Source organism: Mauremys mutica, chromosome 17, assembly GCF_020497125.1.
Source record: "Mauremys mutica isolate MM-2020 ecotype Southern chromosome 17, ASM2049712v1, whole genome shotgun sequence".
NCBI lineage: Eukaryota > Metazoa > Chordata > Testudines > Geoemydidae > Mauremys > Mauremys mutica.
In genome coordinates this window covers 9579364-9592424 of record NC_059088.1, presented here as the reverse complement: position 1 = coordinate 9592424, position 13061 = coordinate 9579364, and the positions used below count along the sequence as shown (strand labels likewise).

At 47.8% G+C, this 13061-nt stretch overlaps 1 protein-coding gene across 1 annotated transcript; it reads left to right on the top strand.

Moving 5' to 3' along the window:
- Window positions 1-2019: 2019 nt before the first annotated feature.
- LOC123351358 lies at window positions 2020-11886 on the top strand. The gene is made up of 6 exons (XM_044990649.1): window positions 2020-2091; window positions 5936-6280; window positions 7010-7348; window positions 7926-8122; window positions 8684-8789; window positions 10385-11886. Exons 1-6 carry the CDS (start codon window positions 2022-2024, stop codon window positions 11056-11058), a joined length of 1731 nt encoding a protein of 576 aa, XP_044846584.1. The 5' UTR covers window positions 2020-2021; the 3' UTR covers window positions 11059-11886.
- The last annotated feature ends 1175 nt before the right edge of the window (window positions 11887-13061 follow it).

The following is a 13061-nucleotide window of genomic DNA, read 5'->3' as shown; positions in this document are numbered from 1 at the left end:
AAGACCTGCAGAAATGATCTGGGGATGTGATTTCACTTATACTGAAGTTCTATTGCTCTGCTGTAGCAGTGGAAGAGGAACTTAAAGTGGGAGCAGATGTTTTTTTCACTGATGTTAAGGCCCCTTTACACTGCCAGAGAGTTTTAAAGGGGCCTTAGTGTAAATGAAAACCAGGCACTGAGTTTCTATTTGATTCTAGAGCTGTTAGTGTAATTTCTATAGACCCCCTTTAAGGGTTAGGTAGAAAATGGCATAATCATGTTAATTCCAATGGCGCTACGGCCGAATGACCCCAGCTGAGGATCTGACCCCATTAGGGTTGCCAACAGTCCTGTATTACAAGGGACATCCCTTATTTAAATAGAAAATGGCCTGTCCCACACTTACAGTGTGAGATGTTTTTTATCCCATATCTCAGCAGCAAGGGGCCAGTATTCCTGGGTGCATCTTTCCACTGCCCCCCACCCCCACCCTGCCCCTTCAGTGCTGCACTGGGAAAGCAGATGGGGCCTCACTCAAGGGCCAGGGTCGGGAGGGGAGTGAAAGGATGTCCCCATGAGTCCTGGTCCCTGCTGGTCAGCCTTAGAGCGCGGCTCCGTCTGCTTTCCCTGTGCTGGCTCTGTCTGGCCGGGCGAGTGGACAGGTCCCTGCGGCTGCGCTGAAGGCCAGGGTCGGGCACAGGCTGTCTGGCATGCGGGCGCAGTCTCCGTGGAAGAAGGGGCTATGGGGGTGTTGCTGTCTGTGCGGGGGTGGGGGGGCAGTTGCTCTCTAGGGGGTTGGGTAGGTGAGGGGCTGGGGCGTGTTGCTGTCTGGGGCCAGGGTGGGAGAGGGCCTGGGGCTGTGATGAGTCACAGGGAGGAGCTCGCCCAGCATTGTGGGGCTGGGGCTGTTCACATCCACAGGCCTGGATGATCAATTCCGCATTTCTGGGGCGCCATCACCATCCCCATCAAAACCCCACCGGTTCCCCCTGCCCCACCTCATTGTCCCCAAGACTGCAGCCTGGGATCAGGCTCTTGTGCACAGTTTGGTGACTTCTGTCAAATGGCTGGTGCTGGTCGGGACCCCTCACATCCTCGGCCGTGTGTCCCCAGGGGAGATGGCAGCAGCCCCTGCTCCCATCCCCAAATAACTCCCCCATTCCTATCCTGGTGTAAAGCTGTTCATCCTGCCTCTCATTCACACTGAGTCCCCTTTACAAACCTCTGGGTCACTGCAAGACCCCTGTGAAGGAACCAGGACTTGACAGAGAATCAGGCCCAGTTAAGCGGCCTTCAGCGGAGTGTTGGTGTCATTAGGCATAACTCTAGGTAACTCAGGAGGGTGGAAAACCATAGTGTTAATGAAGACTTTCTGTACTAGGCCTGAATGGACCAAAGTTATTTTATGCTTATCCAGAGTGCCTCCATATTAAACTTTAGTTGAACTCCCAGGTTAGAATTGAGAATGGAATGTGTAACTGCTCCTTATCAGTGCAACACTGAAAGCCTGTTTGTATCTGGCTTAGGGAAAGGGGGGGGGGAGGGAAAGTAATAAATCCAGAAGTAAACCAACCTAACAGCCTTGAAAAGTTACTAACAAGATGAATTGTTTGCTGTCAAGGATGATTTAATTACTAACTATACAATGTGTCTATTATATAGGAGGGGGAGGAGAATAGTGGGGGGTAATGAGGATGCCAAGCTGAAGTCATGTATAAGAAGAGACACACAGCTTATGTCTGTGTGCAGGATTTGAGATTGTAATGTCTCCCTTGCACCTTATTTGGGCTCAAATAAACTTTTTTTCTGCATTCTCCACCTTGGTGTGTTTACTGGAATAAAGCACACCAGGCAACGAACCACTGTTTGCTGCCTCAGGCCTTTTGGGCCGGCAACAGGAGTGACTCCCGGTTTGCGCCGGGGTGAGTGGGGCTGCAGGGATCTTGGGGCTGCAGGGCCAGTGTGAATGTGGTTCCCAGGGGCTGATGTCTGGGATGCAGCTAATCGGAGCATTTTCTCTCCTTCTCTTGCAGATGTGACATGGTGAGAAGCAGCGTAGGAATGAGCCCTGGCTGGTCGCTGCACTTGGTGGCTCTGTGGACTCTCTATGGTACGTACTTCCTGTTCCTGCTTCGCTCTCCTGCTTCTTTTGTGCCATCTGGAGTCACTTTAAGTGTCCATTTCCCTAATGAATTTAGCACTGGGGAAGGTGCCTCTCCTGATGCAGCAAGAAGAATTCCCACCCACCTCCAGGCTGCTCCACACATCACATGGTGATGTTCTTCTTCCCCCTATCCTGTAGGCACCCAGTGCAGAGAAAACCTGAGATCAGTCTCTGTGGTCCACTCAATCCTCTTGCTGCTGAAACTGCCACATTAACACAATTAAAAAAAATATTCAGCTCATTGCCAGGGCCTGAGTCCCAGTTACACCAAGGGCTGATCGACACAGAGTTTTATACTGCTTCAGCTAGCTCAGTTTGAAATTGGTGCAGTGAAAGCAGTAGAATCCTGTCACATGGACACAGTTATAGGAACATAGCACGGGACAGGCCCTCCTTGGTTCTCATCATAGGCACTGACTCTGTGGGTGCTCCGCTGGAGCACCCATGGGGAAAAAATGGTGGGTGCTGAGCACCTACCAGCAGCCCCCCTCCCAGTGCCTGCCACCTATCAGTGTGCCCCACAGATCAGCACCTCCTTGTGCCTCCCACCTGCCCCAATCAGCTGTTTTGCAGCCTGCAGGATGCTGAGGGAAGGGAAGGAGCAGGGATGGGTGCACTTGAGAGAGGGGGCAGAACTGGACGGGAAGAGGTGGGGTGGGGCCTCAGAACAAGGGATGGAGTGGGGATGGGGCCAGAGCATCTGCCCCCTCCCCCCATGGCACATTGGAGGATCAGTGCCTGTGGTCAACAATCCCTGACATGTGTCAGATTCCCCCGGTTCTTGAATTCTATGGTGAAAACGTGCTTTTTCATAAACCACATTTCTCTGAGGTGTAAAGTATGCATCAAACATAGCCGGAACTTTTCACAGTCTTCTTTGTGACTGTCAGCAATAAAGGAAAAAAGATTTAAAGATATGCCTCCAGTTTCCTTATGGAGTTTTGTAGCAATGTGAAATCATGAAAAATGTTGCTTCCAGTCTGTCCCTTCTGAAGGTCTATGAAAGGTGAGGTTCTGTGGGGCATATCGATGAGAGTGATCCTGCTACCTTTGTTGCTTCCCCCCATTGTGTTTGCAACTTGTTATTGTTTCCTTCTGTTTCTGTTCTTCTCTGGCATCAGTTAGGCTGCCTTTACTTCTGACACCATGCCAGGTACTCTTTGTATATGGTAGGTTTCAGGGCTGCTACTAGCTTCTGTAGCAGATGTGGATTGGCTACAGAGCTTCCTTTATAAGAGACACATAGCAGAGACATATACCTGAAATTGGGCCAGCTAGTAAGTGTAGGGAGGACTAATGACCCACCAGAGTTTGGCAGAAAACAGCACATTTATTATACTGATAGCTAAGCTCAAAAGAAGCGGGGAGGGGGGTGTCACATTCACACTCGCATACTCACACTCCCAGGACAGGCCTGGCACTGGAGATGTCAGGATCCTTCAAGGTAAGTGTCCCCCAGCGCCGCGATGGATGGTGTGATGAAGGTAAGTCTTCCCGAGGCACGATGGAATGCAACGCAGCGAAGCACTGGCCAGGCCGTCCGGGTGAAGGGCCTCCACGGGAGGTACAAGCTTGTGAGTGCACTGCTGAGCACATGGCCCCTTCCCCTTTTAAGGACCTGCTCCTCATGGCCTGTGACTAGAGATGACTTGGCTGCATCTGGTGGGTTACACTCCACCTCAGCCAGTGTCCATGCAGTGTCCATGCTCTGGGTGTGCGAGTGCTGCCTAATTAGAGTCCCAGACACCTTGCCTACCTGGGAGCTCTTCTGATCTTCCAGCTGTTCAACCAGCCCCTTCATCCCACAAGCGTTCCAGGAGGGAGGGGTGGGGGAAACCCACTTCACAGGCATTCAGAGAGGGAGAGGAGACAAATGGGAGCGGGGGAGTGTACCAGACCTTTAGGGCATACAGGTTATACATAGCATAGTCATACTTACAGCGCATACAGATCACTGCTGTTCTTACAACATGTCCTTCATAAGATCCTTTAATACACCTGCTAGGTATATCTGCTTTCAGCTCAGGTAAGGTATCTTTGACCTGCTCCAGATTTTTGGGATGCAGTTGTCCTGGAAACCTTGATTAAGGAACTGAAGCAGTTTGCTCTTGTGCCTAGGTGAAGTAGGAACTAGTTATGCATATAACTCAGGCCTGGAGCCTTTCCTATTTACACAAGCTATATGGTCTGGTCCACCTCTTAGACTGAAAAAGGTGCCATTGGGTTTGAGTCCACACTAAGAGTCTACCACACCATTGTAACCTCAGTTTTGACCTCACAACTGAAAAACTAATCCAAGGTCTGTGCCTGGCCATTAGCCTTAGCAGGGATGAGATAGCATCTGTGGTGACTGGAAACTCCTTTTTGCTGAGGCTCAAATCTCCAGGAAGTCTTCTGATGATCTGCCAGGCTTTCTGGCATAGCTGTGCCAGCAAAAGTCTCCAGTGCAGATACAGCAATACCAGCAAAACTGCACGTTACTAGTTACAGCTTGTTTCACTCATGGGGTGGTTTTATTGTACAATACTATATCTGCATCCACATTAGGGTCTGGTCTACAGACTAAAAACCCCTTCCATTGCTGTAGTTTGCGTCTATACTATGGGGCTATAGCAGCATAACTATGACAACATATCTATGCCACTATAATGCCTGCAGTGTATACACAGCCTAGACTGCCAAAGTGCTGCTAGAGTAAACATGGCCTGCATCTCTACTGGGGATTATGATGCTTTAACTAGACCAGTAGAGTTAAAGGATAAACTTGTTAGTAGAGAGAAGGCCGTTACTAATCACCAGGACAGTGAGCTGAGGTGCAACTCACTCAGCTGTTTTAGTAGAGGAATGTTATGTTGTGATTTTGTGATGCTTTTGTTAATAATTCATAGATTCCCAGTCCAGAGGGGACCACTGTGGTCATCTAGTCTTACCTCCTCTGTAACCCAGGCCAGAAACCTGCCCTGAAATAACCTAGAGTAGATCTCCTAGAAAAACCATCCCATTTTTATTTAAAAATGGTTGGTAATGGAAACTCCACCCTGAGTCTTGGTAAATTGTTCCAATGGTCAGTTACTCTCACTGTTAAAACTTTACATATTTTTTCCAGTCTGAATTTGTCTAGCTTCAACTTCTAGCCATTGGATCTTGTTAGACTGCTCTCTGCTAGATTGACAAGCCCATTATTAAATATTTGTGCCCCATGTAGGTACTTACAGACTGTGATTAAGTCACCCCGGAACCTTCTTTTTGTTCAGCTCAATAGATTGAGCTCCTTGAGTCTCTCACTCTGAGGCAGGTTTTCTGACCCTTTAATCATTCTCCTGGCTCTTCTCTGACCCCTCACTGATTTATCAGCGTCCATGAATTGTGGGCACCAGAACTAGACACAGGATCTCAGCAGTAGTCATAACCTGGGCCAAATCCAGAGGTAAAATAATCTCTCTGCTCCTACTCGAGATTCCCATGTTGAGGCATCCCAGGATCTCCTTAGGTCTTTTGGCCACAGCATTACAGTATGAGCTCATCATGTTCAGCTGATTATCCACCATGACCCCCAAATCTTGTTCAGAGTCCCTTCTCCCTAGCATAGTGTCCCCCATCCTGTAAATAGGGCCCACATTAGATAGTAAACTCCACACTGGCTGTAGTGTCTCTGGGAACAGGGTGCACCTTTTACAGATATGCATGTCCTCCAGTGTCAGGTTTTTCAGCTAGTCAATGCAATGAGGAGGGAGTGGAAATGTGGACTCAACCTGAAAGGCCCTCATGCTGATGTTTGCTCCTTTTAAAGGGGTCACTGAAACGCAGTCTCCTGGCACAGTTCAGTGTGCAGAGGATGTCATCCTGGGATGCACCTTCTACTACAAATCTACGGTAAACCTGAACATCACCTGGAAGATGCAAAGAGCAGATGGAGTGGATCTCCTGGTTCACAGCTACTATGGAGAGATGGACCAGCTACAAGGACAGGACAAGGCTTACCGGGGCCGGACACAGCTGTATCCAGAGAGATTTGCCAAGGGAAATGCCTCCCTGAAACTCAGGAGTGTCCGCATCCAGGATGAGGGATCCTACATCTGCAATGTCACCGCTGAGCTGGGCGTATGGTCTGCGACAACACTCCTCACAGTGCTGAGTATGTCTCCTCTTAATGTACATTTTCCTGGTATCTGCAGTGCTTCCATTCTCCTCTGTAGACAAATACCATCAAGGCTCCATATCCAATGTGGTTACAGGGCCGCACAAATGGCTGCGTAATTCTCCTCTGTGCAGAGCCACAGTGTAAATCATTGTTGGTGATGCACAAAGCAAACAAACTGCCACACTATTCTGTAACTGCATCTTCTCTGCCCACTTCTCTAGCCATAGTAAGCTGCAACTGCAGAGCGACTCCTTTGGACACCACACCATAGATGGCTCTGTCTTTAAGACGCTATTTAGCCTTATGTATGAATCAGCCCCCCCCAAAAGCATGGAATTTAAAAATAAAAAGGGGAGTTCTGGGTTCTTTTCCTTTTCTTTCTAATTTCAGAGTATTTAGGTTGCACTTGCTTCACTTTTCAAGCTTTTTTCTGCAGCTCTAATAGAAACTTACTATTTTTTTTTAATGGAAGCTGAGTTTCTTATGTAAACATGATTCCAGGAGCTGGGACTTCCAGAAAAATAACAATTTTGGGATGGGGGAATGTGGGTCCAAAATATATTCTTCTTAGATTATGGAAAATCTGTGTATGGGCTGTTGTCTGTGTGATGAGTGAGGTGCTTTGTTTATTGTGCTGCTGGTTTCTGAAAAATTAAACAAAAATATTTGTCAAAAAGCAAGGCTGGAGTTGGAATGAATAATCCCAATTTGCTTTTCTCTAAGGGGAGATTCAAGAAGAGAAAACCATCAGTGCTCAGCAAGGGAGAGACGTCATCATGAACTGCTCCTTCAGACCTGTGTCAAACCTCCAATTATTGAACATCACCTGGAAGAAGGGACCAAATCTCCTGGTTCACAGCTACTGCTCTGAGCTGGACGCACTGGAAACACAGGATGAGGCTTACCGGGGCCGGACCCAGCTGTATCCGGAGAGATTCCGCGAGGGAAACGCGTCCCTGAGACTCAGGAACGTCCGGCTGGAGGACGACGGGGTCTACACCTGCCACGTCAAGCCAGAATTGTGCAGGTTTTCCATGCGGATGACGGTGACTGTGGAGAAAGGTAGGGCTCCTCATTCAGAATGCAGCAAAATCCCAAAGCTTGGTAGGCTGGACAATTTGATCAACTCAGATGTATCACTGGCTTCTGAACTTCTCATAACTACTCAGGGTAAAGACCTGTACAGCTCAGTGTAGGCACAAGGATGTTATAGAGCTGTAAATGGCACTGGAGGTGGGGGCTGGGGAATGGAAGGCTTGATGGGGATGCACAATGTGGACACCAGATGGACCTGGAAGAGGAGAGGTTGCGGGGGGGCGGTGTGAGAGAGGAGTGGGGCTGGGCAAGGAGGGCGATGGGAGGGGAGGGCGGCTGGGTGAGGTGGGGCCAGGCAGGGGGAGGGGAGCGGGGTGAAGAGGGCGTGGGGGCTAAGTGTGGGGGGAATGGGAGGGGAGAGTGGAGAGGCCGGATGGGAGAGGGAACGGGAGGGGATATTTCCCTTTGCCAGTCTGGCTATTATGTTCTATGATCTGAAGATGCTGCAGAGCTCCCTGCCTATTTCAAAGGGAAAGATTTTGAAATTTTCCCTCTCTCAGTTGTGTTCTTAGGCATCTCTTGGAATTATTTTTGTCTCTTACAGCGCCTGAGAATGCCCACTCATCATGGCTCTGGCTGCTTCTGCTTTGTGTTCTCATTCCACTAATATATATTATCCTTAAGCACCACCATCCTTCCCTGCTGCAGTCATTCAGGAATCTGCAGCCATTTAGACCCTGGGAAATCCCAAAGTCAGGAGTATGCAACACAGCCCAGCACCCCCCTGATGACTGCCTCCAGGTAACTCTCCAGACGTTTGTATTTCCTTCTACGTGTATGTGTGATGGGCCCTGTTCCAGAGCCCCAGTAACACCAACCAGGAGGACAATTTATTTGTGAAGAAGTCTGACGTCCAATATCTACACTGCTGTTTTTAGTGCCCTAGACCTGGGCTCCAAGACTCACTGTCACAGGCTTTAAAATGCTGTATAGTAGTGGGCACCTCCTACCACATTAGCCTCTCTGTGCATCCACCCTGAGTCACTGGGTCCAGCTGCCCCTGTTTTGTTCTCCTTTACCAGCTTGAGGGGAACTGCTCTTCTAGGTATTACTATTAGGCTATGTCTGCACTTGCAATTGAGCAAGAAAACTCCCCCCGAAAGATCCTGCCAACAAAGTGAATGCCACTCATGGAGGGTAGAAGTATTTTGTTGGCAGAAGTGCGAACAAACAGCGGTTACACGGCTGTGTTGACACAGCCTTGTTGCTAAAAACTGTGTAGTGTCGACACAGCCTTGGAAACATTCTTTGGTTCCTAACACTAACCAATTTTCTTCCTCTTCAAATATGAATCTTTTCTAGAGGCCAGCCGAGAATGAAAATCCAAGATCTGAAAACCATGGGATCATCCAGAGTAGCTCAGAAGCAGGGGACCATGAAAGGGGGACACTGAATCCCAGAGAGAAAGGTAAAATAATTCTGTATGGAAAAAGGTGTGATTGGGTGCAAGAAGAAAAGCTAGTTCAAAGATGCATTGAGGCATTTTGATTTAAAACTTGTTAGTGATGGAGAATCCACAATGACCCCAAATAAATTATTCCATTGGTTAATTCCCTCACTGTTAAACATTGATGCCTTATTTCCAGTCTGAATCTGTCTAGCTTCAACTCCCAGCCATTGAATTGTGTCAGACCTTCCTCTGCTTGACTGAAGAGCCCATGATCCAATATTTGTTGCCCATGCAGAATCATTCTTGTGGTTCTTCTCTGACCCCCTTATCAACATCCTTCTTGAATTAGAGACATCAGGATTCCAGCAAGTTGGGACACATAAACATTGCATGAAATGTCCCTTTTATTTGAACTATTATTATATGCCTATCCGTTGTCCAGCTAGCTGGAAGGCAGCGCGATTTATGGTGTGTTAGTTCCCCACCAATATTCCTGTGCATTTTCATAGACCAGCTCATGTTTTTAATTTCTCTAGGTCACACTGCATTATTTCCATGTCCTCATCGGTGTTCGCAACTCAACCCTGAGTTAGCATGGTCTGTGAATTTAAATAACATGCAGTTTTGTCCCCTCTTCTAGATCATTAATGGACATGTTAAATAGATTGGAAGCCCTCTGGCACTCTCTCTCGTTCTAATATGGCCCTGATCCTGGAAATACATGGCCCCAGTCCTGCAAGCTGATCCATGACAGTGGTCCATGGCTCATAAAGACTTGTAAAAGGCTTTGCAACTCTTCAGGCAAACCTGGCCTTGTTCATGACTTTATTAACATGAAGAGACTGCAAAGCCTTTTACAAGTCTGGGCTGACTTGTAGCAAAACCCTCATAAACAAGGTTAATTGCATGTGATTTCAGTGGGTCTGATCAGTGACACTTAAACCTGTTATATCACTCTGGCAGCAAAAGATGAGTGATAAATTACATGTTATATCATCTGGGACCCGTGTTTTGTAATTATTTGCCCAATCCAAAGGTACAGCCAAGCAGTGCTTGGCACAGAACCTGAGATGGGGGCAAAAATGACTATATGCCATATTTGTGCTCTATGTGCCAACTAAAAGCCCCGAGGTTCTAATTTATGCTGTCTGCTAACTGACCCCAAGGGGTTGTTGTGCTGGCTGAGGATAGCCAGATCATGGTAATGCACATCTGCTGTCCTGGGCACACTCTAAGAGGCTAGTCCATGAGTGTGCTGGGAGGGTGGCGGCATAGAGCCACCAATGGTACCTCCATAAAACTTGGGGGTATCTTCAGCTGCCCAATGAAGGCAGTTTTATGATTCCTTGATGCAACCAGAGCAGAGCAAAGAGCCTGGGATCTGACCCTGTAAAAGCTCAAGACTTCCTGAGTTAGTGGAAACTGTGCCTTTGTGAGGGATCGGGAGGGTGTTGTTATCAAACTCCTTTAACAGACTGGTTCAGAGTTTGCTGCAATAAACGTCTAGCCTCCAGAGAACGATGCTGAAGGCTGTAACTTGCGCAGAGAGTTTAGTATTCAACCGATAACTTTAAAGCAAAGAGTAACCAAAATATTTCTCCTCCTTTTTGAAGACTGTCTCCTGGAGCCCCTACGTCCTGATGGAGACAGCGCCAATCTCCCTGAAGATGGTGGTGAAGAACTGGGGGCTGCTTCTGGAACAGGAGACCTTTCAGACTCAGTGTCTGGTTCTCAGGAGTCGCTATCAAACACTGGGCGTAATATTGCTCTCCTGGGAGAGACGAGCTGTGGGAAGTCCTCCTTCATCAATGCTATCCGGGGCCTGCAAGATGAAGATGACAATGCTGCCCAGACTGGGGTGATTGACACAACGAAGGAGAGGAAGTCTTATCAGCATCCCAAACACCCAAACGTAACGATATGGGACATGCCAGGAATCACCCTGGGAAAATTTTCACTGGACAAGGACATCGAATTGAGCAAGTCTGATGTGTTCCTCATCTTCTCCTCTGGCAACTTCACAACCCTCCATGCCAACCTCGCCCGGGAGATTCAACGAATGGGGAAGAAGGTTTATTTTGTGCGCTCCAAGGTGGATGCAGACCTGTACAATAACAGAAGAAACAGAGACTTCAGTGAGTCAAGAATCCTGGAGCAAATCCGGAACACCTGCATAGAATGCCTGGAAAGAGAAGGGCTCCGTACCCCACAGCTTTTTCTCCTTTCTCACAATGAATACGACCAGCATGATTTTCCTTGCCTAGTAGAAGAACTCGGTTGTGCCTAGAGACTTGAATTGTGTCTCCATTAGGGAGTTTGTGTCCCAGGGAAGTTTTGGTGCTAACAACAAAGGGCACAGCAGGTGCATAGGGTTTTACTGAGAATCCTCTGGGTCAGATCTATGCATAATAATTCACTGAAGGGCAGCATGTGAGGTCTGTGCCAGGAACCAGCGCTCAGGTGGTGAAATGTGTGTGCGGATAATATTTAAGGAGTTACCTATATTGGAAATTATGTTCTTGGAGTTTGGGCAGGAAATCACATTCTTCCTGTCTGAAAGAAACTCCTCTGAGGTAACAGATTGCTGTCTCCCTGTGTTTTTAATCTACCTTGCACTTTGAGACAATTTCATAGACTCTCAGGGTTGGAAGGGACCTCAGGAGGTATCTAGTCCAACCCCCTGCTCAAAGCAGGACCAATCCCCAGACAGATTTTTGCCCCAGATCCTTAAATGGCCCCTTCAAGGATTAAACTCACAACTCTGGGTTTAGCAGGCCAATGCTCAAACCACTGAGCTACCCCTCCCCCTTAGGGATATTATGCCTGGCACTAATCAAGAACTTGTGAAATCTACAAGAAAGGAAATCTGAACAATGAAACAAACAGCAGGGAGAGGGTGTCCTGTTTTTTTTTTTAATGCAGACAAAGGATAGTTTGGACATATATTGGGAGGCCAAGGGACATCATCAGTTCTTCACCATGCAGGCAAATTGACAGCATGCTTGTCTCAGGAAAGGGGAGTTCCAGCCAGCCTAGCTCCAGAGATTTTGGGTGAGCAGCAAGACTCTTCCAATTAACATCTTGTTAATTAAGTCTAGACTCTAGAATGTGTGTTTAAAAGAAGACAAAACAATAACAAAAGGGAAGAGCTGTAGGCGTAAAAAGAGAACACAGGCAGAAGTCCAGCAGCAGAGAGTCAGGGGCTATCCAGTAGATTGCACTGAATGCATCTGTAGCAGAAAGAGAGAGCCTGAGGCATGGGCCTGGTGCAAGGCCTGAGGCCTGAACCAAAGTCAGCACAAGTTATGCTTTGAGCTACAGGCAAGGCCTGTCAAAAGCTGATGGTTGCCTGCAAGTCAGTGTCCGGGACACAAACTCAGCACCGGTATTGCTGGCATTGCTAGTACATACTGATATGTGAACACATTCCAGCAGGCCAGCACAAGAACACCCCAACCTCGCACTCAATAAAATGGTGTGACAGAAGTGATGAATAGAGATGTTTTGTCTGAAACATTGGGAGGAAAGTACAAGGGGAGGTAACAAACATGTCATGAAACGCGTAAGGGGATATGTAAGTTTGTCTCAGATTGTTTTGTTTGTCTCAGTCTATAAATGTTGGAATACTTTGCCTTAACCCTTTGTCTGACCTAGGGCAGTAGAAAGTCCTGCCACTGACGGAGCTGGTTCATTGTTATGGTCATACCTGTGGTAGTATACCTGTAACCATGGCGCTGGGGTATTAGCACCGTTCTTCATCAGCAATAAACCTGGCCGGATGCCTTCACTACTAAACAAAGTTTATGATCTTATTGGGCAGTTCGATCAGAGCCTGCTGTATGGGCTCTTTGGCCAGAGCCAGTGTAGCATACAGAAAGAACCCCCACACACAGCCGAACATCTAACAACATCAGCATGTATGATTACCTGCCTTATGGGCAGTTGGTGTATGTGTGCATTTGGTGCAAGGAGCTCCTGGCCCTCAGAAACCATGTATGGGTTTTGGAGGCCAGAGTGACTGAACTGGAGGAGCTAAGGGAGACAGAGGTATAGACATGACACTTTCCGGGACACATAGAACAGTCCCACCCCCAATCTGACAGCCTCTGTGCTATTGAGGAGTGTCAGGGTTCCCTCCTCACTCTGAGATACAGATGTGAGGATCCGCATGAAAGCTCCCTAAGCTTATTGCTACCAGCTTAGGTTAAAACCTGGTACACTGCCATCACCAAGTGATTTAACAAAAACAGGGAAAGGTCCAGCTGGAGTTCCTCTTCCTCCAGAATATCC